The following is a 27,278-nucleotide window of genomic DNA, read 5'->3' on the forward strand; positions in this document are numbered from 1 at the left end:
TATCAGAGATACCTCCGTACTTTCTAAGAACAGACTTAAGCCTCCAGGCTATCTGTTTGAGAAGGTCTGGTGGATGTGCCAATTAAGCTTTACTTCCTCCTTTCCCAAACCTTACCTCCAGTTCCAGATCTCCCTTTAACTATCACCAGAGGCATCTAGCTGTACACAGGTTGCCTAGCGACTGAGCACACTTTCCCCCACCCTGCAGAAAAAGCGGCAGATAGCTTGGACAGATAGGAGCCACAGGAAAAAAGAAGACAGTTTTATTTTCTCCCATTGACCTAGCAACTTATAGATTCTTAACATTTTCTACCAATCACGTTTAAGATTATAGTTGAGCACATAAGAGCCCTCTTCTTAGTATTACCTGAATACTTAGCCTTTAGTTAATTCATTTCCCCATTGGTCACTTCCCTTTGGGGTTGCAAATGATAATTAACGGTTATTGCTTCCCTATGTGATTCTTATCACCCCTCCGTTTGACCCTGGAAGCATGGTTTTGCACTGCTAAGGGAATACTGCTTGTAAGTGTATATATACCAGGACTTCCAGGACATGGGAGGACAGAGAAGAGAAAAGAGTATAGAAAAACTAGACGGGTAAGAACTTGCGAGGAACAAACTGAGATGGGGAAGAACAAGTTGAGGAAGAACAAAATGAGGAGAGAGAAGGAGATGGGAGAAGAGATGATATGGGAAGGAACAAGATGGATGAGAACCTAGAAGTGGCAGAACTAGATGAAGGAATTAAGATAGAACCTAGAGGGGACCGCAGATAAGTGTAGAGAGAAATCAGGCTAAAAATGAGCTAAATATGAGAGAATATAAGCTTGTAACTGACACAGAATAATAAAGTACATGGACTAAGGAGTTTCGTGTACATAGATTCATTTCTTCTCATCAAAGATTAATTATCAGCTGGTTGTAGATTCTTCCCGGACCCTGGGAGGGGACTATCGAGGGGCTGGACCCCCACAGTCCTCGATAGGTTAGTGGCTACTGTACCATGATAGAATGTTTGCACTATTGCCCTACGTTCTAGAAAGTAGACCTGGAAATTGTAGTAATGGGCCTAAGACATATGTGATGTTTTTCCATGGAGGATTAAAGGGTGTTACTAAACTGGTCCACAATCCAATGAGTAGTCTATTCTTAAAATATAGTTCCACGGTAAGGAGCTAGGATCCCTGGGAAGATAATGTGCTTTGTATGATGGTGGAGGCTGTGAGCAACACAGGACTATATGATATGGGTGGACAAAGCCTTCGGGGGAATTCCTGGAGCCTTATAATAGAATCTCAGTTATAGGGTGTGCTGGCGAGGTGTATGTGAAGACGAACTGGGAATGAATAGCACATAAAGGAGGATGAGGAGCAGGACAAGGTTCATGGTGGAGACCATAGCTCACAGCTGTTAACATCTACTTGAGGTGAGGAAGGTAGCTCAAATCCAACAGTCCCTTAATCCCCTAACAACTCCATGCAAGCAAGGGCCAGAAGAGAGCTTAATGGTTCATCACTCTACTGCACTACCAGGGACATGAGGAGGCCGACTAGCTGGTGGCGGAATATCTTCAACAGAGCAAACTAAGGACCAGGAGCTGCAAGTGGGGATTGAAGGTGGAAACGATGCTAAAGGCTGGTGCAGTTGGAAATTCTGGAATGGTAGTCAGCTAAAAAGCACAGTTCAAAGAGATGAAAAAAAATGTTCTGTATCTTCTCTATACATAAAGGGAGAGGCAGGACCAGATCCCTAGGGTTGTGTCTCCTATGTGACTACTGGTGCTTGTAGATATTCATGTGGGAGGAAGGCTAAAAGTCCCACAGACTCGTCTATCTACACAAGCTCTGGGCAGAAGTATGGAGTCAGGAAAAGTTTTCTAAGTTACAGGCATCTTCCTCCCTTCCTTCCTTCCTTCCTTCCTTCCTTCCTTCCTTCCTTCCTTCCTTCTTTCCTATCATTCTTTTTTTTTTAAGCAAATAGCCTTCAAATGTTTTGTTCTCCATGATATAACTAACATCAGTAAAGGTCAGTAGTGGTGTAGTGATGAGGTATCAGAAGACAGGGTAGCTTATGGATGGACATGTTGTCTGCCTAGCCCAAAGTCCCTCTCTGTCCTGAGCTCACAGGAGCAATCCAGACAGGTAGATGGAAAGGGTGGTATCGAGTGTGTCTTCTAATGAGAAGCCATAATAGGAGCAGTTCCCATCTAGTAGTTAGATCTGCAAATTCTAGGGTAATCCTAAAGAAGCCATGGGCAAGATTTTCTTGTCTCTAGAGAGAGAATATATCCCTCTGTTATTCCTCTTGGGGCCGTGGCGTGTACATGTGACGCTAGAGTCATTGCAGCCAGCTTGTCACCACAAAGACTTGTATCGCATGAAGATGGTGTCTCTTAACTAGGCCACATATTGACAAATTAACCAACTGGCATGACCCCACCATAGACTTTATCACGTCATACTCACTCATTCAGACATGTAATAGCTATCAAGTGAACAACAATAAGCTCTAAGCCTTGTTCAAGGCACCTGAGACATTCTAAAGGACATACTTGTAATGTCGAAAGGACAAACACCTTATGAATGTTCCAAATTTGCTTACTGTTTTACACGTTATGAGTCAAATTTTGTGTTGCCTGCAGTCAGAGCTTCCTAACTCACACCCTGCTGACTGCATATTGGCTTTACAGGTAGCTGAAACACAGCTACAATTACATAGTATACAATAATCGAAAGGACCCTTTCTGATCTTTCTCTTTCTCTCATGCATTGACATTTCGGAACATCACCTCACCCACAAGTAAACCACGGTCTCCTGTCATGTCTTCACAATGTTGCCTATTTCTAGTTTACTTTTTAATTCTTTGGCACCTTCTCATCCTAGGATGATTCTCCTTACTCTCAGATTGCTTTTAATTAGTAGAACATTAAATTTTGAAGGTCCTTGGGTTTTTTTTTTTCAATCAAGGCCTTCATTTATTTGTGTTTTCTCAGAGAACTACCATCCATTTACCAGGACTTTTCAACTGTGATGGTTAATTATCACCATCAGCTTGACTGGATATAGAATCACCTGGGAGACACACCTCTGGATGGGTTTGTGCAAATGTTCCCAGGGATGTTTAACTGGGCAGGGAAGACCCACCCTGAATGGTGGCTCCAGTCTACAAACCAGGGTTCCAGACTGAATGAAAAGGAACAAAGGAGAAAGCCAGATGAGCGGCAGTGTTCATCTCTCTCTGCTCCCTGACTGCAGACACAATGTGACCGGGCACCACATGTTTCTGCCACCACAGACACTCTTGCTGCCCTGTCTTCCCCGCCATGATGGTATGTCACCTCAAGCCGCAAACCAAAATAAATTTCTGAAGTGGATTTCGCCAAATATTTCATCACAGCAATGATAAAAGTAAATAATCATGAATATATATATATATATATAAACTCCAAACCACATCTAGCCCAGGTCTCCCTCTGTAGCTTAGGGTCTGTCTGACAGCTGGCTGGATATCTTGGTCAACAAAGCCAATCACCATGATATTGTATGTTTTCAATTGACTTTCTCTGGGTTCCCAGCTCCATGAATGGTCCCTGTCCCTGGTTACCTAAGCCCCTTTACTCTTCTCCCTTCACACTCCTCAACATCAAAGTGTTCAGGGATTCTTCTGACCTCATCTCCTAAAACTTTCTGACCTGATGCCTCCCTTGTGCCTAGGACTTTTACTCCGGCCACCAAGTCTCATGCCCTCTGGATCCCAGTGACTATGGCTGGCTGGTCTCCCTGACTCCTGTCTTGAACTATCTCCTAGTCACCCACCCTCTCCTGCAGGATGAATGATGAGGCCATGACTCTGATATTCAGAAAAGCTCTCCTAAAGCTCTGCAAATGCCCTTAGGGAAACAGGCATGGAAAGGGCACAGTGCTCCAGCTTATGCAACCTGCCTGACTCCTTACCAGGTAGACAGGATGTTCATTCCTACTTCATTTTCTCACCATGGTGCTTCTGCTGGTGCTGGGCCTTCATCTATGGACACCCTCACCCCTTCCCATCTTCTCTAGGACAATTCCTGCCCATCCTTCAGCATCCCCAGCACTCCTTCTTGCAAGGTGCCTTCCAAGAGTCCCCTGGCCTGGGTGAAAGTTCATCACTTCCCCCACTGTACCTGCCAAGCTGCTTGTGGGTTAGCCATGGAGCCTGCCCTGTCTGACTAGAACTTTTGATTCCTAGAATAATGCCTGCATGCTGGGCATGGTGGCACATGCCTTTTATCCCAGCACTTGGGAGGCAGAGGCAGGCCGATCTCTGTGAGTTCAAGACCAGCCTGATCCACAGAGCAAATTCAAGGACAGCCAGGGCTACACAAAGAAAACCTGTCTGGAAACAAACAAACAAACAAAATAATGCCTGCAACATGACAAGGTGGTCAGCCAACCCATGATGAACCAAGTTCACGCATTGCTAATTTCTACTAAGAAATAATACTAATTCATTCATTCTTCTGGCTTGGGCAGGTTTTTTTTTTTTTTTTCTGAGAATTTGGTGTTGCCTAAGAGGAGATGTACTTATTTATTTATGTATGTGTGTGTGTGGTGGTGGTGGTGATGGTGGTGGTGTGTGTATGCCACATGGGTACACATGCCTGCAGAGGCCAGAAGAGGGCATGGTTAATCTTCACAAAAAGTGAAGTCGGTAAATCAGTGGTATTTCCTTGAGCTGGAGTTAAGGCACTTGTGAGCACGTGGGAGCTGGGAACCAAACTCAGGTCCTCTAGAAGAGTGGTGTAGAGCCTTAACAACTCATTCTACCTCCCCAGCTCCAGCTTAAAGGAATATTTAATTACAATTTCTCTTTGTCTTCTTTATCATTGAAACTACTTCTCATGCATGTCAACTGAATACTTGTAACATTTTTATGGGCCGATTTTGTTTACAAGACCCTGATGAACAAGTGTGAGCAAATTTGGTGTAAGAAGTCCTGATCTGTCACACTTGGCTTTATGTTGTGGCTACTGAAAGCATACATTGTATCTTCATTTTCACACAGTTACTACAGATCACAGCTTCCTGTAGATGCCATTTGTGGGTACAACAGCAGAGTAGCTAAAATGGGACAAACCCTGGTGTCTGGTAAAGGTTGTGAAAAGCATTGCCTATAAATGGAAGATTTTAAAAGTCCACACACCTGGGACCAGATAAATAAGGGGATTCAGAAGGCCACAGCCAACTTTGTCTCCTCTAATACAGAGAAGAATTTTTATTTCCATTTTGAAAAGATGATGACCTTTTAATTTAAATATCAGGCTATAGGCAGGAGGAGGTGGTGGAGAATTATCCATTTTGAGAGCTCCTTCTGTGCTTGTAACAGCACCTTCCAATGCAGTGGTTCTCGATCGGTGGGTCAAGACCCCAAAGGGGTCACATTTCCAACATCCTGCATATCAGATATTTACATTACGATTCATAACTGCAGCAAAATTACACTTATGAAATAGCAACAAAATAATTTTATGGTTGGGGGTCACCACAACATGAGGAACTGAAGGTTGAGAGCCACTGTTCCAAACGTTTTTGCTCACCTGAATGACAACAAAACAAAACAACAACAGAACCCTCAAACTCACACTCTGATGTACTTTACTATTATTTGCTGTGGAATGTTACCTTAAATTCTAGAACTTTCTGGAAAGCCACTTGATTCATAGCTCCTCACCCGTGCTACTCTTTCCTGGAAGCTGACACATCCTCTGGACTTCCTCCTCCCCTCCATGTGGGGTCCTTTGTCCCCAGGGATGACAGAACCTTCTGAATGAGCTGTGGTAGTCCCAAGGATGTCATTGCAGGCTGCCACAAGGAAGGGGCAGGCCTGTCTGACAATGCAGAACATTACGGTGGGGGAGCGTGCAGAATTACGAGCTGCTCATCTCAGATGGGCTAGGGAGCAGACACAGACTAGACAGTTACAGTTATATTCCTCTCATGTCTTAGCTAAGAACATTTTAGATACTAAAATTAGAGTCTTCAGGATAGGAGAGTTGTTAGAATAATCTGTAACATGCCATTTATCTGGACATCCCTGGATTTTAGTATGTGTCTCTTGTTTGATGTTGTTCTTGCTGGCTGTATTTCTATTTTTGTCTATGTGATTACCTTTCCCCTCTCCTGGACAATACTTGATAATCATTCCGGTTACAAAAAGTTTTATATTGGGTTAGAACTTTCTTATTTAGACAAAAGAGGGAGATGCAGTAGATACCTGTTCTACCTACCTATGAACTTGAAGTACCTATCCCTGGGGCATGGCCTGAGAGCTACCTTTAAGATGTGTGTGTGTGTGTGTGTGTGTGTGTTGTATAGGTGAGTGTGGATGCACACGAACATGTGTGTATGTATTGTAGAGAATACAGGAAAACCTTGGGTATCATTCTTAGGCATTATCTACCTTGTTTTGAGACAGGGTTCCTCACTTTCCCGGAACTCACCAAGAAGGTTAGACTGGCTAGCCATGGAGCCCCAGGAACCTGTCTGTCTCTGACTTCCCAATGCTGGGACCATAAGTATACAGCACCATACCTTCCTGTCTGGAAGATCAGGTCCTCATGCTCACAAGGCAAGCACTTTTCTGACTGGGCCAACTCCACAGACTACTACTCTGTTTTTGAATTGTTTATCCTGATGACTCAGACAATATTTGAAAGTTAAGGAGCTGATGTCCATATATAGAAAATACCAGGTACAAGTTTACCTATTTAAACAGCAGGCAATGACATTTTATGGACCAAAGAGGAGTATAAGTAAGGAGGGCTAGTGTTCCCAGGGTTCCCAGGTCAACTGATATCATGCGAATGTGTAGATGGGTCCCTGTGTTCCTAATTATTGCTCTTATAGTCAGCATCCACCAACCATCAACTATGTGCCAGCATTTATGGTGATATTTTATTTGTATTAAAATGTTATTTGTATGTTAATAAATAAAGTTGCCCGGGGGTCAGAGCTATTAGCAAGCCATAGGAAAGCGGGGCGGTGGTGGCGCACGCCTTTAGTCCCAGCACTTGGGACTTACCCAGGCAGAGCTGGGTAAGTCTCTGTGTGTTCAGGAATACAGCCATTATTGGATACACATGCCTTTAATCTCAATACCAATCATGGAAAACCTGGAGGCCTATACAGACAGGCTGTGAGGAGGCGGTCATGTGGTTGGGTTTACAACCAATGAGAAGGCAGGACAGGAACTTTATATAAAGACTTTAACACAGGGGTAGCTCTGGTTCGGAGAGGTAGGACCACCGCAGGAGGAAGGATAAGGTTTTAGCTCTTAGCTCTGACCTCTTGGCTTTCTTCTTTGCATTGGTTCTGTGTTTCTTATTTAATAAGAAGGTTGGATACATCTACATTTGGCGCTGTTGGGGGCACTTGGGCTACATCTCTGAAGAAAAAAAAGATGCCGTGTCCTGTCTCCAGGTACTCACTCTCAGTGAGGAGTGGTAGCCAAGCCAAAGTTAACCTGATGAGCAAACAATTTATAGAACTTGCCAGAAGGTGGCGAGAGAAAAAGAAAGAAGGAAAACTGCTGAGTGAGATAAGGAGGCTAAGAACTTGGGAAAAGGGTGTGGTTTTTAACTTGGTGGTCCTGGAGTAAGTGTTATTGAAAAGATGACATCGAGCCACGTCTTGAATGAAAAGCTAAAATGGATATCTAAGGGAATACGGTTCCAGAAGAGGGGGTGGCCAGTGGAACCTCAAAGGCTCACAAGCATTATCTAAGTGGGGTCCAGGACAGGGATCTAGTGGTGGGTATTTAGGGTGATGAATATCATGGGTCAGGGGGTAGATTGGGCATCCTTCTGGGCTGGATAGTAGTTAGAATTCCCCTGAGTGAAGCAAGGAGCCATCACGGACCCTGAGCAGTAAGTGTCGTGTCTGATTTCCAAAGATCACTGAGGCGAACACAGAGCTGAGGACTCAGTCAATTTAAAGAATGGAAGGCTTGTGAATTAGATTCCAAGTAACTCTAAAGTAGCATAGTGGGGGGCCAGCTGTTAGAATCGGGTGCCCATGCTCGCCACTTCAGTCATCCGCTAGCTTCATCTAGGCCTCTTACGAAAATGTCACAGGTTCTCCAGGCTTGCTTCATCCAAAAGTCACACCCCCTTCCTCACTTTATCTTCTTCCCTTACTGCCTGGCTTCCTGCAGACTGCTTATCATAGATGTGACTACGAACCCAGAGGAGGCGAGGTTTTGCCTTTGCCTGTGGCGCTGCAGGCCACGTTTGGACACACACCCAAATGCTCATCAGCTGAATGAGTGAAGGAGTGAACCTAGGAAAACCATTTAAGTAAACTTCAGTCTGTTTACATTCAATTCTCACTTGAAATAATAAGTCATGAAACAGGGAATAAATAAAGTTGTCTAACTGTAGATTATTTTCCACTTCTGGTTAGCTTAGCAGGCTTACTACTTCTTTTTATTATTAATTTAATGCTCACATTCGAAGTTATGGATTTAGTACATCATTTTAACAACTAGCTGTGGTTACATATCATCCTAATTCAGTCCTCTCTCCACTGCCACTTCTTGTTCCTCTTGCCCCTTCCTCCTGCTGGTCTCTCTTTTTCTCCCAAATATTCCGTTGCTTCTGTGTCACATGGGTTCCATTGCCCCTTCACCCTCTGTCCTGCAGAAGAGGGGGCAGAACTAGAAAGCACTCTGTTAGCTAACAAAGGTCAGATCAAAACAGAAACCACAAGTGGCCTTTCATATGTGGAGCTAGGTTCAAATATAAACATGCACACACACACACACACACACACACACACACACACACACACACACACACACACACGTACTTGTTTCGTGCACACGTCATGAAACAAGTTGACTGATATTTATAGTGTTGCTGGGTCATGTTAAGGTTCCCAATGCATTCTTTACAAAATGATTACAGCCACACCCTAGAAAATTTGGAAAAGGGAAAGGGAAAGACCTTACAATTATATAACCTCACTGCTGTGTAAGTAACAGAATATAAAAGTCCCCTTTTATGTAGTTTCCAGTGTTTGTTTTGTGGACAGCCTTGTGCTAGCTAGGACTCTAAGATTTTGAAACTCTGAGCTGAAATTTGCTTAGAAGATGAATTATGTGATTCATTGGAAAACCAATAAAAAAGTATAAACTATTGAATAACTGAGCTCTTCACTTGAAGCCCATTTCATGAAATGATTTCCAGATACATTTGAGAGTTCTATTTTTTAAAACAGCACACATGCACTTGTGTGTGTGTGTGTGTGTGTGTGTGTGTGTGTGTGTGTGTGTGTGTGTGTGTGCTTGTCCAAGAAGGGAAGTATCTTGTGCTGTCAATCTCTGCCTCATCCCCTTGAGACAGGGTCCCTCCCTGAACTTAGAGCTGCGCTCTTTTTCTGCTTTGGCTGGGCTGGCCAGCAAGCCCTGGTGATTCTACAGTTTCTCTCCTTCTGCCAGGGCTGGGGTTACAAGACCACACCTAAATTTTTACATGGGTGCTGGGGATCTGAACCCAGGTCCTCACGCTTGCATAGCAAGAGCTCCCCCCCCCTACACTGAACCACCTCCCCAGCCCTTGAGATGTCCATCCTTCCTGATTCTCGGGCCTATTGACAATATGGGTGTTCTACAGCCATTTCCTCTGGACTGAAACACTCCCTCTAGCAAGGGGGCAGGGCATTCATGAGACTCAGAGGGTAAACACACTTCACATATCTGGGAAAGATGAAATTCATGGCATTCCCAGGAGCCCCTCCTCAAGGTTACGGAAGCAGTAAACACCTAAGATTATAGAAAGAGGAAACAACTTCTGGGTGAGGAGACTGAACCCAGGAGAGGGGCCTGGAAGAGGCCTCTGAACTGTCCAGCGGCCTGAAAGTTCTCTAGACAGCTCCAGAGATGCAGATTTTGTGAATCATCACTCATGCTAGGCTGGGCTTTTTAGTGATACAAACGCCTTTGAGTTATCCCTCCTTCTGTAAGTGACCCCTCACCCACAGTCCTGTACAGAACTCCAAAAATCCCATGGGTTCGCTAAGTTCGACTTGTAGTTCCTATGGTCTGTTGTGGGTTCCCAGTCTGGGTGAGTAGACACGTGTGTGGTTTGTCTCACTAGTAAAAGTGTCGCAATAATCAGCTCTGGGTATAGAAAGGGCTTGAAACAATGTGAGACAGGGTGCTGGGGAGATGGTAATGAGGGCATGTTAACACTTCTTAAAGATTTTGTATATTTACCATGGTTTGAATTCATATCATCTCATGCAGTCAGTACCCCAACAACATAATCCACACTTTGAGATTAAAATAATAGAGGCACATAGGAGTTAAGAAACTTAACTAAGAGCCGGGCGGCGGTGGTGGCGCACGCCTTTAATCCCAGCACTCGGGAGGCAGAGCCAGGCGGATCTCTGTGAGTTCAAGGCCAGCCTGGTCTCCAAAGTGAGTTCCAGGAAAGGCGCAAAGCTACACAGAGAAACCCTGTCTCGAAAAACCAAAAAAAAAAAGAAACTTAACTAAGGCCACAAACGTGTGGAGTTACAATTGTTTCTGAGGGTTATGGGTGAGTCAGGATCTATGCTATGGAGTCCTTGACTGGCCTTACAGTTGCATAGATGCTCTTGCCTCTGCCTCCCAAGTGCTTCTTATCATCATCATCATCATCATCATCATCATCATCATCATCATTATCATCATAGCGATAAGGTCTTATGTAGCTCAGGGTGGACTTTCACTAAGTTATATGGCAAAGCTGGCCTTGAACTCCAAATCTTCCTGTCTCTATCTCCCAAGTGCTGAGGTTATGGGTAGGCATCACCATGCCCAAGTGGAGTATTTGCATGTGTGCATGAATGAGAGCGTACATGTTTGTAGGTATGTATACATATAGTCGGAATTTTAATATTCTCTCTCTCTCTCTCTCTCTCTCTGCTGGTCTGTCTCTGTCTCTCTCTCTACCATCACAGAGGTAATAACCATTTTGGAGTGTCTGTTCTCCGTCTGACATTCTTTGAAGCTAGGAGGCTCTGGCGGTGGCCCTCTGAAGCTCCTGCTGTCCTGGACTTTGTCGCCAGGGAGGAAATTTGGTCAACAAGCAGAATGAGAAGACAGTGATAACTACCAAGAAGAAGCCAGAATAAAGTTCTTGTGCCCAGTGACAGAGGGCTAGACTGCCCCTTTCCACTAAGCCGGTTACCTACTGAGTGTGGGTCATATGCTAACCTCTATCTGTCCATGGAGACACAGCTGTGACCCCAGCATCCCTCACTCTCGACTCCTGACTGCTGATGTGGCCATGGCAGACCCTCATCCCCACAGCCTTCTGCCTCTTTCCTTACAAAGCACAATTTCTGCTTCAGCCATCTGCAGCTCCTTTTACGGAGTCAGGAGCCACGTAGGCAATACTCCCCCTAATCTGGTTAGATGTCATAAAAATAATCAGTTGCTACAGTGAAAGTGTTCTCTGCTTCAGTGTGTCCCTGAGGTTTTACAGACAGAGAGAGACTCGAAGGGTGCGGGGAGAGGCAGGAAGAACTGTCTAGCTGCATCAGAACTGGCTTGACTGGGAGCACAGTATTTAAGCACTTGCTGCTCATTTTCTGATGTGACACCTGCAGTCAGGCATCTGCGGCCTCTCCTCGGGAGTGCATGTGGAGAGGAACTCGTGGTGAAGTGTGCTGATGAAGGTTAATACTAGGCAGGATTTGGGGACTAGAGAAAGTGTGCCTTTGGAGAAAAGTGACAAAATGAAGGATTCTTTAACCCTGGAGAGAAGATGTAATCTGCTGTTTAGCCTCCTCCAGGTAGAAGTAGAGAATGTACCTCACCTTGGGGCCTCAGGGCCTCAGGAAGCTCAGTACTTAGCCTAGTTTGAATGATTACAGTGTCACATCCCTCCCAAGTCTCTTGTCACCAGGGCAGGGGGTATGGTGTGTGTGCCATTTTCTACTTGCATTTCAGGCTGGCAATTTGTGCAATGATGAAACAGTTCCAACATACTGCTGTGAAGTCCCATAATGATAATGGATGAGGTGGCATGCCGTAGCGGAATGCTGGCTAGTTTTATGTCAACCTGACACAAGCTAAAGTCATCTGAGAGGAGAGAACCTCAACTGAGAAAATGCCTCCATAAGATCAGGCTATCAGCAAGCCTGTAGGCCACTTTCTTAGTGAGTGACTGATAGGGGAGGGTCTAGCCCATTGTGGGTGGTGCCATCCCTGGGCTAGTGGTCCTGGGTGGTTCTGTAAGAAAGCAGGCTGAGCAAGCCATGTGGAGCAAGCCAGTAAGCAGCACCCCTCCATGGCCTCTGCATCAGCTCCTCCCTCCAGGTTCCTGCCCTGCTTGAGTTCCTGTCCTGACTTCGTGGATGAAGAGCAGCAATATGAAAGCATAAAGAATAAACCTTCTTCTCCTCAAGTTCCTTTGGGCATGGCGTTTGATCATAGCAATAGTAACCCTAACGAAGACAAGGAATAAGGCCCGGTATAGAAAACAGCTGAATCAGGTGTGCCAGGACTCAGAAACACAAGCTGCCTTTACATACTGGAACCCACAAGGGCTTGGAGAAGACCCTCCCCACCAAATCACAGTAAGCTGACTGCAGCACCCCACTCCTAGGAGCACTTGATTATTGGGGTGAATCCATGAAGACAAATATTTCATGATCTGGCCCCTCCAATAACAGCAGCTGGAATGATGTATAGACTTGGTACAGACTACTAAAGAGCTGAACGAGACTGGAAGCAGCGGCGGCTGGCCGTCTCACGTGCAACGCTTAGAGGGCAAGCGTCCTCAGAGTCAGAGGAAGCAAAGCGCTCTGAGCAAGCAGAAGAAAGGGAGGCCAAGGGAGAGTGGGGAAAGCGCTCTGAGCAAGCAGAAGAAAGGGAGGCCAAGGGAGAGTGGGGAAAGCGCTCTGAGCAAGCAGGCTCAACGTCACACACCAGAGCTCTTAGGAGTACAGGAGCGAAGCCCTGGTACTGTGTGAACCACTGCGGCCGTTCTTATTTAAAGGGGATAATATAGTAAACAAAGATGAGGTGCACGGCACCAGACACCTGTGGACATGTCCATGGAGCAGTTCCATCTCTGTAAAGATCGTTTAACTCTCTCTTATGTATGGTTATAATCTTCCCATTTCAGATTTCTTCCTATTGTGGAGAGAGACTTCAAAGTTCCAAGAGAAAGAAAAAAAAAAAAACCTGCTAAGAAAATCCTATTCGTTTGTGGCTTTTTAATATTTATTTTGGGAAATCACAAAGCTCACACAAGCACGGGCAATTGTGGGAGGACCCGCCTCCACTTTTTCCCCCACGGTACTCTTGAATAGAGAGAAGTGAGAAATATTTAGATAGAAATATAGAGGTGAGAGAGACAGATAGAAACACAGGATAGCCTTGGCAGGGCTTGGGTCAAAACCCACCGGCCCCTTCTGTCTCTTCTAAGGGGCTATTTATAGAAATGCCAAGGGATGGAGCAAAAGACCGCCCTCTAGCACAGCCAAGTGCAGACCCTTCTAAACACCTGGTAATCACGCAGGTGGTCAATCCGTCCCCTGATGAAGCCCTGCTGTGTAAAGCAAGCTCAGATCTCACTAGGAAACCTTTGCAGACTCCCACAGGCAATTGCAATTGCCCCAACACAGGGCCTCCATCTTTGTGTGTGTGTGTGCTCCTGGTTGACTTGGGTAGCACCATATCCTTTCTTCTCATCTAACATTGATGCTTTCAGCACCTTCTGCCACGTTCTCTCCCCTCCAGAACCAGCAGGTTTCAAGTGTTCAATCCTGATGCAGATAGCAGAAGGCAGAACCGGAAGTGAACCTGTACGCCTCGCTGGGCCTGTGGACCACACACAGCCTCTTACCTTTATCATAGATTTCCTTCAAGACCCCTCGTTTGATCAGCTCCTCTCTGCTCTGCCTCATCGATATCTTCCTTTCCAGAGCTGCAAGCAAGAGACCAGAGAGGCAGGTGTGAATGGTAACAATTGTCTTCCTCCTCACCACAAAAGGACGCATCAATTAATAGATATTATGATCTAATGAAAGAGCCTATGAATTACGTTTTACTGATGGTAAGCTAATGACACCAGTTAATATTTGAACACTCTGAAAAGACATTTAACCAGATTATTTTTAACTCTTCAAAATACTCTTTGAGTTATCTATAAGGCAGGTTATTGAATTTGATGTATGACTTCTGACTCTGATTTACGATAGAGGATGCCTCAGCCTGGAGAAGCTTCACCTTCTGTCAACCACGTGGCTACTGGATAAAGAAACCAGGACCCTGAGCCTCTGGGACTCTACCTCTCAGTCAGAGGCATGTACCTGAGTATGGCTGCCACTGGGTGTTTCACCGGTCTGGCTCCCCACTGAGGGTCTCCTTGCCTTTCCAGTGTAAAAATTAAATTGAGGTATGCATTTGGATAGTTATCTCTTGACAAGTACCCCGCACTGGCACTGCCCATAGGACCTCCAGGGACTATCTGAGGGGTGGTGGGTAACCAGGGAAGATCTCTGGTTTACCTCCCCATGTGGGAGAAGCCACATGAGGAATGAACTTTTCCCAAGCCAGGTGTTCCTCCAGCTGAGCCACCTGTGTGGTAGGCAGGGCTGGAGAGAGTTTTCCTATGGGAAGAGTGGGTGTAATGAAGAACAGTGAAGGGGAAATAGACACAAAGCGCCCACAGGAGGCATGTTGGGAACCTGTGGAGGGAAGGAAGTCCCTTCAGCACCTGCAAAATTCAGTCTCTGGTAAACAAGGTATGTGTGTGTGTGGGTTATTTCAGTGGCTTATGTCAGCCTGGGCATTTCCACATCCTTCAGGAGCATAGCTATTTAGGGGTGACATGCTACTGACAGAACAGAGGAGCGAAGCCACACGCAGGTCAGTTACACACACACACACACACACACAGATACACCTTAACAGAATTTAGAATAAGGACGCGTGGGCAAGAAGCAAAGCCTCCATGGGAGCCCAGGACATCAGTCATAGCTCTTTGCTGCTCTGGGGAAACAGATGCCTCACTGCAGCTATTGTGATTTCACAAGTCCTCAGTAGGGCTGAGGCACAAAGAAATTCTGTCTTGAAAAAACAAAAACAAAACAAAAAAAAGTGCAAGGATTACAAGTGTGCACTACTGCTCCAGCCTTATGTAGGTTCTGGGGAGTCCAATGAAAGTCCTTACACTTGTGTGGTCAGTATATCACCAACTAAGCCATCTCCACCTCCCTGAGGGCACATTTCCTTGGGGTGGAACAGCACAGGAAGTGACGTCATCACTCTAGTCTCAGTTGCTTCCTCCTTCTAAGATGCTATTTCCCTACTATCTTTTTTCACTAGCTCTGCATAGAGCCTCTCCTCTTGCCTCACTGCCAGCCGTCCTTTCAAAGTGAGAGCTCAGCTTGCTCAAGGCCAAAGTCAAGCACATCGCCACTCCAGTGTGCAGGGAAGTGAGTCGTCTGGTGCAGGAGGACCCTTCCAGCCTTATGACCTGGTTTCTTACTCAACTATAAAACGGGCCTGTGGGAGTAATAAAGGCTTCCCGCTTCACCAAACAAGGCTGTAGGTCAGCTCTCTTTACTGTGTAAACTTGGCTTTGAGTGAGGTAAAGACAGGAAAAGGAAGAGGAGAGAAATTATGAAAATTGAAAGACGAGGAGCCCGTCCCTGGAGAGGAACGGTATAAAATGCATTACACTCTTCCAAGGGACCGGGGCATGAGGCAGGAGGCCACGCTGTCTCTATGGATGGCTTGGCCTTTGGGAGGGAGGAAACAGAACTGAGTAGAACAGAGCCAGCAAATCGAAATAAGATAAAAATCCATATTGTCAGCTTGCAGGCAACAACCTGCAAGCAGGTATCATTTCTACACCAAGGAAAAAACGAGTCAGTAAGGACTTACATTAAAACAAGAAAACTTAAGGATGTAAGAATCATTCTTATTAGAGCACAGGGCAGTGTAAGTCTCAGGGACCACACATGGAAGTCTTTAGTGCAAACTTTCAAAAATTCTAAAATGAGATAGTGGGGGCTAGAGAGATGGCTCAGTGGTTAAGAGTACTCTGTAGGCCCCAGGTCAGCTCCTGGCACTCATGTTGGGTGACCCACAAGTGCCTGTAACTCCAGCTCCAAAGGATCTGATGCCCTCTTTTGGCCTCCATGGGCTACTGTACACATAGTAGATAATATAGACATATATACATAAGTAAAAAGAAATCTTTAAAAACCCACCTAGATAGTGGTGATGGCAGTATGAATCTTTGCATTTTATTTGGGAATTTTATTTTCATTTTGTTTGTTTGATTGATTGATTGATTGACTGTGTGTGTGTACTGATATTTTATTTGTACACCCCAATAAAGCTTATCTGGGGATCAGAGGAAAAAGCCAGGCACTATAGTAAACATAGAGGTCAGGCAGTGGTAGCACACACCTTTAATCCTAGCATTCGGGAGGCAGAGATCCATCTGGATCTCTGTGAGTTCAAGGCCACACTGGGAACAGAGCCACATGTGGTGGCACATGCCTTTAATTCCAGTGCTAGTTAACCATATAGGTCTGGAGGTCTGGACAGACAGACAGGAAGTGATAGAGCTGGGTGGAAAGAGGAAGTGATGTAGCTGGACAGAGAAAAGAAGTAAGAGGGCAGAGCACAGAAAGGCATACAAGGCGTGAGTATACAGGAAGTAGCTCTCTTGGGCTGAGATTTTCCTAGTGGTAAGAATGTGGCTGGCTTCTTTCTGCTTCTCTGATCTTTCAGCTTTCACCCCAATATCTGGCTCCAGGTTTGTTTTTTTTTTTTTACTAATGAGACGGTTTAGCGATTGTCGTATATGTGTGTGTGTGTGTGTGTGTGTGTGTGTGTGTATGTGGAAACTTATGAGGATGGTAGATGCCCTACTTTATCATTTTCTTCCTTATTCCCTTGAGGCAGAGCCTCTCCCTGAACCTGGAGCTAGGCTGGTAGCCAGCAAGCCCCAGAGACCTTCCTGTCCCTGCCTCCCACGATCCTGGGTTTACAAGTGCACTCACAGGCATGCCTGGCTTTTTACATGAATGCTGTGATCTAACTCAACTGCCCATGTTGGTACAGCAAGTGTTCTTACCCACTGTGGTGACTTGAGTGAGAATGGTCCCCATACATTCATATACTTGGACACTTGGTCCCCAGTTGGTGGGACTGTCTGGGAAGGATTAGGAGGTGTGGCCTTGTTGGAGGAGGTATGTCACTGGAGGAGGGCTTTGAGCTTTCAAAGCCCACGCCAATCCTAGTTACTTCTCTGTCTTCTTTGTGCTTGTGAGTCAGATAGGAGTTCTCAGCTCCAGAGCCATGCTGCCTGTTGGCCACCACGCTCACTGCCATGATGGTCATCAACTTCAATCCTCTGGAATCCGGAGCCCTCAAATGAAATGCTTTCCTTTATAAGTTGCCTTTGTCATGGCATTTTGTCACAGCAGTAAAAAATAACTAAGGCACCCAGTGAGAATTTTGAGTATTCTAAAAGCATGTAGTTGCATGTTTACAATGCTCTAAGTTTATGGTATATAAACGATACCCAGTTACAGTGTTAAGCTCACATTTCCTCATTTTATATATAAACATTGTTCTTAAAATCACCAACCAGCTCATTCTGTGTATTGTTCTTCATGTCTTACAATTTTTATTCCTGTCTGTCTACACTGGACTACTTCATTCATTTTTGGATGTTGTGTGTAACTTTTCATGGGACATAAAATATGCACCATGGTTTCTTTTGTGAGTCTGTAACTAAAGGAAATTTGTTTCCATGTTTTTTTTTGGATAAACCTGCTTCTGTGAGCCTTGTGTTTAGGTCCCCAGGAGAATTCTCCATCCCCAAAGGCTTTTCTCACTAGGAAGCTTGAGAAAACACCATTTCCGGGCAGGCTGTTTGTTATGCATTCTCAGTACTGATGACAGTTGTGTTTCATGATTTTGGGGGATTGCGTTTTTGTTAAGACTAAAAAGAAGCAGCAAGTGTTGGTTTGGCCCAGGGCTGCAGGCCCTGCACTCTGGCAGCCACCTTTCCCCCTCTCCCCTCACAGCTGCCCTGATAGAAATGGCTGGCACCACAGGGTGGCTGTCTGTGAATCTGGACTCCTTGCCCATCCAGCCAAGTTTACCAAGCGTCCTCAGCTATCAGGGGTGATAGGCGGAAGCTGTGTGTAACAGAAGCCTTCCCTCCAACCCCCCATTGCTGAAGCCTCTTCTCCCTCCTCACTGCTGCCCTGCCTGCTCTTCTCCCCTCCTCCCTGCTGCCTGGCCTGAGGCCTTTTGGGGGAGGGGGCAGTATTGATGCAGGAGAGTCATTTGGTCCTGCTAAGGGGATCAGAGTGGAGACCTGTTTAGATTTTGTTTCTCTAGGACAATCTCTCTCTGTTGAAGTCCCTGCTCAACTGTCTTTAAATTACATGATGAAGGGAATAGACATTTAAGGGGAGAAGCAAGTGAGAAATGAAGAAGTATTCAGCAGTCTCACAGACTCTTTCTCCTTACATTCCCTAAAACAGTCAACTTGCAATTCAAATCTGTAGCTTTGATCTTTTTAAATCTTACAGCTCCAGGGAAAGAAACATTAAAGCAAGAAATCTGTGAGTGACAGATAGAACCAAAGCTTCCAGAACCTTTAACATGCTTAAGCTCCCCGCCCAGCTTCACAGATGATGGGGAGAATTAATATGATCACAATAGCCATAGCCTAGGAAGACCCCAAACAACCCGTGCATTGAGAAGAAGCACACCTATAATCCCAGCACCCAGAAGGCAGGGGCTGGAGTTTGACATCACCATAGGCATGCCAATCACTCAGTGCAAGGCTCTGGGTTTAGTTTAATCTCCAGCATGGCAAATAAGACAGAAAAAGAAAAAGAGAAAGGAAGAAAAACGGAATGTGAGCATGTGGGTACACGACCGTGTTTTAGACAGCATGGTATGATAAACACATTCAATAGTCATTCAAGTCCAAAGGCAACAGGTACAAACACCAAATAACCTCTCTCTCACTAAATCAGATGTCCAAGGTGGTGCAAAGAACTAAACATTTTTGCCAAGAGCCCAATTATTACTAGGTAGAGAGGGTTACAATTGCTTGATTACCCAAGGAAGGCCTTACTGAATCATTCATTCAACATGTAAAGTGACACCTTTCTACTTGTCAGTGTGGGTGGGCCAAGGGATCCTCAGAAGGAACAGACCTCGTGAGGAGCATTCTTCTCTTATAGGGGGATCATGGACTTCCCCACAGATTCATGTGCTGACAGCTTGCTTCTGCAACACTGATCACGTTGCTGGCATGTGATAAAACTTGTAGGGGGTGGGACCTAGCTGGAGGAATTTGGGCGATTGGGGGGTGTACCTTTGACAGAGACATTGGGATGTCAACACTCCTTCTTTGTATTTGTTTCTTAACCACCTTGAGAAAGGCAGTTTTGAGACACTCCACATTGCCTGTGATAACTGTGATGCTCTGCCACAGTCCTGAATGGGCAAGCAAACATGAACTGAGAAATTCTGAATCTGGGGGCTGAAACAAATCTCGCCTGCTTTTTGGGTGATTTTCTGGAGTGTTTCATCACAGTAACAGAAAGCTAAATCCGTTTAGAAATCCCATATAGCGGATGAGGGCTAAGTGTTCTTGTCACATAATAAGCACAGGTTCTGGTGGCTGCTCTGTCAATGTGACCTTATAGCCCTTACCATAGTTTTACAATAGCAACTTCAGCAGAATTCCCAGTACACAGATACAGGGAGCCAATAATCCATTGTGGCAGTTTGAATAAGAATGCCCCCCCCCCCCATAGGTTCATCTATTTGAATTCTTAGTCACCATGGAGTGGAACTGTTTGAAAGGATTAGAAGGATTAGGAGGTATGGCTTGTTGGAGGAAGTGTGTCACTGGGGGTGGGCTTTGGGGTTTCAAAAGTCCACAGTAGGTCCAGGTTCTTTCTTTGCCCTGCTGCCTGCAGATCAGGATGTAAAGCTCTCAGCTACTTCTCCAGTGCCAGATCTGCCACCATGCTCCCTGCCCTGATGATAATGGACTCACCCTCTGAAACTGTAAGCAAGCCACCAATTAAATGTTTTCTTTTATAAGGGCTGCCTTCGTTCTGGTGTCTCTTCACAGCAATAGAAAAGTGACTAAGACATCCATCCTTTTCTCTCTTTCTATGTCTTTATAAAAAGTCACATGATGTCATGATAGTTCTATGACTCAGCCAGCTACAGGGATTTCCCATCAGGCTTGAACGGTCCTTACGTAATGATAAAACTATCTAGATTGTTGCCCTAAATACCAGACAAACTAGCCTTGGCCTTGAGAAAGATTCCTTAAACCAGAGGCTATGGACACACCCAGGCAGAACAACTCTCTTCTCTCTCTTCCATTGTGAAGAAACATTCATACTCTGGATTTTCTTCTAATTCAGGCTTTGGATTGATTGTCTAGGATTCAATGCTTCTTTCTTTGAAATCTTAACTAGTCCCATGCCTGGATGGGCCATCTCTGGTAGGAACTCCCCTGTAACTATTGTTAGGAAACTTCAGAACAGGCTTGGTGGGATGGTGCCAGAGGCACATGAAGAAAACTCATTGTCAAGGTATGACCCAACTACTATATTTGCATTCTTCTTCTCCCTCTTCTTCCTCCTCTTCTTCCTCCTCTTCTTCCTTTTCCTCTTCTTCTTCTCCTCTTCTATTATTATTATTATTATTATTATTATTATTATTAGTAGTAGTAGTAGTAGTAGAGTAGTAGTAGTAGTCGTTGGGTTGTAGCTAGCTGGGTCATTTCTTCATGGCCCACAAAGCCAGAGATGAGCCTGTTTGTTTACTGTTTTTTTGTGGTGAGATTTAAATCATCCACACAGTCTAAAGTCTACTTTACAGAACAGTGTTGCCCACAGATACTCAACAAATGAACGTAAGCTTAGATATCAGTTACTCAACAGACACAAGCTTAGATAAAAAAGAATCGGAGAAAAATAGTGCCTGTACTGAACATGTACAGACCCTTTCTCTATTTTCTTTGACAGATTTGTTCATGTATGTGATAAATTTTAGTCATATTCACCTCCCATGCCTCTCTCCCATTCCCCTAACCAATGAAACTCTTCTTCTCAACATGCCCCACCCCTACTTTCATGACAGACCCCCCTTTCTGGCCTGGCCACCATTCACTAAACAGAACCCCATAACCACTGTTACAGATAGCACATCCGTTGCAGTTGCTATTGTGTGTCATCTAGTAGTGTGGTCAAGTGCTCAGCAATACACCCACATGTTCTATGAAAGTATGCCATTGAATGTGAGCGACTAGACTTGGGCATCTTTGGGTCTTGGAACCATGCGCCATGGGTACCAAGAGTTGACTGTGACCACACAGAAGTAGGGCAAGCTCTTCATGTCTGAGCCGAAAAGTCCTAATAATAAAAGTGACGAAGCGTCTGTTTCCATGTATTTCTGCTGCTGTGGCGGAAGCTTGAGTCGCGGATCCCTGTGCTGTGGTGAGAGCTCTTGGCTGGGAGCTCACCAACGCCCTCAGCTCAGAGGTTTTCCCCAGTATGCAAAGGTGTAGACTCCTTTAACCTCAAGTAACCCAGTACCACAGAGCATCTGCCCATTAACAATCATGGTTTTGTCATAATGATACGGAGTTCAGACAGTATCATTTCCTCTGGAGTGACAAGGTAGGAGACTAGATAATGCCACTAACAGGTCTGTTTTTCTCTTTGCTACAGGGAAAGGGCTTCTCTGCCAGGTCTCAGGCATGCATCTGTGGAAAGGGAAGGGACATAGCTTCATTCTAAGTTGTAAGCTATGTGGTTGAAATATGTTATTCATAGATTTTAAGTGTACTCACAAGTGGAACAAACCATCTGGAAAAGCATTTGGGAGCTAACTAGGCAAATGCAGTTGTGGGAGGCTATTGAAGCTCATTAGGGGTTATTCTTAGCTTTGCTACATATGAAAATGGCCCTTATATACATAGAACACATTTCTTACTTTTTTAGAGATGCATGATGAGAGGTCTGTAATTTATATTTAAAAACTTCAGAAGGGGGCTGGGGAGATAACTTATTGGGTAAGTGCTTGCTAAGCAGGCATGAGGACCCAGGTTCAAATCTCCAGCACCCATGTAAAAAACATGAACACCTGTGACCCCTGAGCTGTGAGGAATGGAGACAGGAGGGTTGCTGGAAGCCAGCCTAATTCAGTTCAGTGAGACACTCCGTCATAAGGGAATAAGCTAGAGAGTGCCAGAGAAGAGCACCCGGTGGCCTCCATATGCACACAGGGGTACAAACATCTGCATACATATGTGTGCATATACCGCACATGCACACACATAACACACATACACACATACACACTACTTCAGCAAACAAGCATTATATGCCATCAAAGTTTAGTAACTATTAGAAGGTAGTCATAAGATCCTCTCAACTTCTCATATTTGGCCAATTTCAAAGTAAGAAGTAAACACATAAGCAAATCTTTCAAGAAATGTTGAGTGAAGACAATGTAACAAAGAACACATGTATTATGAATCCATTTGTATGAAAGTCAAAAAGGCGGCAAAGGGTACAGGTTTGATTTGGCCACAGATCGAAGCTTGAGACTACATAGAAAAGCAAGGAAGTGCTTTACATAAAAGTCAGGACAGTGGACGCTACTCATGGGGAGAGGACTGCATATTTGAATGATGCATCGAAGGGCTTCCAAGTGCTGGCAGTATTTGACTTCTGAGACTTGCAATGTAGTTACATAGTGTTTGCTTTATAGCCATCTTACGAATTACAAATGGGTGCTTCACCAAGTTTTCTAATGTGTGTTTTATTTTCCCAAACAAAAACATTCAAAGGGTGCTCTTGCCAACTCTGCTTCTCTTTGTCACTTTGCAATAGTCTCCAAAGGGGAATAAAAAGCTCAGCTCACATGTGATGGAGTCACAGGTGTCCAGCAAACTGACTCTTGTCTATGGGAGGAGTGATAGTAAAGAAACAAATGTCACGATGTGCCTTTTCTTGGTCATTCCCTCGAACAGGTCCAACAAAGTGTACAGAAGGGTTGCTCTTAATGTTAACTCAGTCTTCTCCAAGGCTCCAGGGAGCTCCATGGGGCCTGATGTGTAGGTTAAGAATTCAAGCAGAAAATTTCTGAATCTAAGTAATTTTATAGAAGGAAAGACTTTGAAAATTCAGAAAATAGAATGGACTATTCTTAGAGTCCATCATTAAAGGAAAAAATCAGCTGAGATGGGATACTTCCATGAGGAATGATCTGGTGAGGGCACCAGGGATGGTTACACCACAGTTTGCCTCTCCTACTTTCCATCTTTAAGCTCACCAGCACAGAAGCTCCTCATCATCAGGATGAGCATAGCTGTCTCTTCTGAGATCAATCAGATGCTGAATCATCATCATCACCATCACCATCATCACCATCAGTCAGTCATCATCATCAATCATCATCACCATCATTCAATAAATCACCATCATCACCATCACCACCAATCAGTCATCATCATCATCATCATCATGATCACCATCAATCAGTCATCATCATCATCACTGTCATTCAATAAATCATCATCATCATCACCATCACCACCAATCATTCATCATCATCATCATCTACTGGCTCCCTAGTATGGGAGCACAGTAGAACATGATGCTTTTTTCTTTTCTTTTTTTTTGGCAGTTTCATACATATACACAACCTCTTGTGATTACACTCACACTGCCCTTATTACCCTCTGCTATCCTTCCCTCCTTTATTCCCACCTAGTCCATGTGAGACTGAACCATTAGAAAAAACAACAGCCCTTCCTCCAGCAAATATTAGCAGTCACAATTCTTAGAAAGGGTTGGGGCCTCACGTGCACCCACCCCTGCCCATGGTGGAAAGGTGGAGGGCCCAATCTCATGCAAGTATCCATTGCTGCTGTGCATAGGGTATGATTTAATAAAACAGAGATCTGAAAACAAATGTACATGAAGCTCTATTCAGGACCTCTGTAATGACAGACTTTTTCACTGCATGTGAAGTGTTGACCCCTGCAGTAACAGCAGACATAGTGATTTGATATTAGACACAAGGCTGGCTGCTTTGGGACTGGCTTCCAGTGCTTGAGGGAGCATGTGGGAATATCTAATTTTCCTTTGTGATTGTGCTCAAATCCACACCTCTCATTTCCACCTTGCTCTCTGCTGCCTCTAACACGCCCCCACCCCTGTGTGCCAGCCCAGGAAGAAAAACACATTATAGACTTAGGGCTGGTTAAGTGAGCTTACCCTTCCAGATACAGCATGTAGGATGTGCTACTATATTTTACCGTAAATCCCGAATTACCATTGGCTACTCTGTGATAGGAACGTATCACTTCAAGCACCCAAGAGTGGAAACCTGACATTTTGCCCAGAGCAGCTTAGTACCCCAGCTACTACCTGTTACCTAAAGGATAATAGGGCTCTTGTTTATAGTCTCTTGTGGTGCCAAGTCCACAGAAACAAGCCCGTTGGCTTTGCTGCTCGCTTTCTCAGAGTCTCATGGATGGATCAACCCTGCAGCAGTGAAGTCTGGAGTACAATGTTAACATGAGGAAGGGTTCCTTCAAAATTTCATTTCTCTGACCCTTTAAAGACAGAAAAGGATAACAGCACCCCTTTGCTTGCTTTTGGCTATTTTTGATGCTGGGGATGGAACCGAGGGCTTTGTGTATGCTCAGCATGTGCCCTACTGCTGAGCTACGCCTTCAAGCTGACCAGGGTGGGCTCTGTTCTTCTTATCTACTGCCAGGGACTAAAGTAAGATAATAACTGTGAACTGCATTTTTAAGACTAACTATACATAGCTATGCCATATTTCTATTCAGACAGATACTGTGTCTAAAAAGGGATGTTTCTATGAAGAGCTTGATTTGCCCCACAATGACCATACTAATACAGTGTATTAGGAGGTAAGGGCTCTGTGCTTCCCACATAATGCTTTATGAAAATTTCCTAAGAATTCCAGGAGGTTGGCATCATCATCTCCCCCTGGCAGAAGAAAGCAGTGTTAGGTAAGCTGCCCAAGGGGTAAAGCTGGACTTCAACTCAGGCTGTGCGATTCCAGTGTGCAAACAGCTATGCATGGCATTCCTCCTGTCCGAAGCCTTCACAAGGCGGGGGCTATGCCATGGTTCATCAAGCCTGTCTGCAAGCAAACACACTTGGACAGGCAGTCTTTAACTTAGTGAGGTAATTTATTCCCTTGTTTTAAGACAGATGTTTGTAGTGTGCTGTATTAGTCTACTTGGATTGTCATAACAAAACACCATGGGATGTTTAGTTTAAACAGCAAAAATTAATTTTCTTAGACTTCAGGAGTCCAGATAACTCTCATATCATAAGGCAGGCAAACCTACAGGACCAGTGCCCCACCCTTATGATTTCATTTAACTTCACGTTCATACATCGTATGTGGCTACACTGTGGGTTAGGGATCACCATAAACTTTGAAGCGACACATCCAGTCACTTGTAAACTATGGCCACTCCTTAATTCCATTACATTTTGCAGATGATTATTTCTGAGTTAGACTTCACACTTGAAGACCAACTTGACTGGCACATATCAGTGGACAATCCAGGACTATGAATGTGGGTTGAGGCCCCCTCATCTGAAATGCTGGGGTCCAGAAGATTTTGATTTGGATGGAGTTTGAAATACTTACATATATACGTAGTGAGCTATCTTGGGAATAGGGGTCAATTCTACATAGAACATTCGCTTATGTTTCATTTCCACCTCATAAGTACAGCTTGAGGGTAATTTCAAACAGCATTTTAGGGCACCTTCATTCTGACTGTAACTCATCTTTTGAAGTCAGGTGTGGAGTTTTTCATTTGTTGTATAATGTTGGCACACAAAAGTTTAGAATTTTGAAATGTTTCTGATTTTGGATTTTTAGGTTGAGGATGCTTCACTTGTATTGTCCAGAGGATATAAAGCACTACCTCAAGGGGGCATGGGTGTCTGATGGCTTTTGTCACCTCAGGGGGCCATGGTAACCATGAGTGATAAAATCAGAGGGCCATGCTGAGCTGGCCCTGCCTCTTGCTGGACACTGCAGCAAGAGAGCTGACCCGACCTTCATGGGAGAGGCTCCCCGCACACCCCTGCACTTGGGAGAGATGGCCTCACCCCTCACCACAGGCTAGGGAGAACCACTCCTGTTGGCATGGGGGTAGGGGAGCTGGCTCCATCCCCTTGCCTGAGGTGGGTGGCTCCAGTGGCCAGAACTGACCAGCTTAGCTACCAATGAGGCCCACAGCCAGGCCTTGGGCGGGCCCACCCTAACATCCACCCCATCTAGGACCTGCTGGAGCTCGTGAAGGGACTGGTCCTGTGGAGCAATACCCACAGGACCTCCATGACTCAAAGCAGCTGCGGAATATCCTGGAGGAGTTTTGGTGAGGATCCAGTGATGATGGTGTACCAGAAACCAGAGGCCCTGAAACAGACCAGTGACTCAATGCAATGAACATTTGCTAGTAAAGGTGATTGGACAAAAGGGTATACTGTGTGACACACTGTTCCCAATGTCACCAGAATGAATAGAGGGGTGTCAGAGGCAGGAAAGAAGGAGACTCGAAGAGAGGTTTTTTTGTTTGTTTGTTTTGCTTTGATTTTTTAAAAAAATTTTCTTTTGTGGGAGGTGCTGCAGGGGTAAGGGGAGGTATAGATCTATAGCAAAAGGATGTTCAATACCCTCCCCCCCAGCGCTCCTTCTCCCCCCCCACAAACAACAACAACAAAAAACAAACCAAAAAACCAAAATTTCCCCACATTTATGAAGGCGAACACCAGCTCTGGCATCTCTCAGCCAGCACTGTGGGTGGGGAGAATTCTGCATTATGTTGTTGATTCTGATGGCTGGCATGACATTCTGAGGTACACTGACTTTTATGCCACAGCACAATGGAAATATTCCCAAGGTGGGAATGCAAGGCTGCTCTGAAGAACTTAATCAACTGAGAATCCAATTTTCAGCCTCTGTTGTATTGCCCTAGTAATTCTGACTTCTGTTGGGTGGCTGTGTTTGTGCATATAAATCCACTGCTCTCTTCAGCCCTGCACCATCCCATACTGTTTCAGTCCTTGTGGCCTTGTGGTTCATCTTGGTATCCAGTACTATTAGTCTTTCAGTTGCTTTTGCTATTCTTTATCTTTTGGATTTCTGCACACAAGTCAGGGTGA

General features: G+C 44.9%; 1 protein-coding gene across 9 annotated transcripts in view; it reads right to left on the reverse strand.

Annotated features, from left to right (window-relative positions):
- Phactr1 (phosphatase and actin regulator 1) overlaps positions 1-27,278 on the reverse strand; it is a 483,448-nt gene that overhangs the window by 100,694 nt on the left and 355,476 nt on the right. For all 9 annotated transcript variants that reach the window (XM_052728473.1, XM_052728475.1, XM_052728478.1 and 6 more), the window contains one exon: positions 13,880-13,960. In XM_052728473.1, the coding sequence (XP_052584433.1) occupies positions 13,880-13,960 (81 nt within the window). The remainder of the gene's footprint in view (positions 1-13,879; positions 13,961-27,278) is intronic.

Source organism: Peromyscus californicus, unplaced genomic scaffold (assembly GCF_007827085.1).
Source record: "Peromyscus californicus insignis strain IS unplaced genomic scaffold, ASM782708v3 Scaffold_8__1_contigs__length_139910024, whole genome shotgun sequence".
Classification (NCBI taxonomy): domain Eukaryota; kingdom Metazoa; phylum Chordata; class Mammalia; order Rodentia; family Cricetidae; genus Peromyscus; species Peromyscus californicus.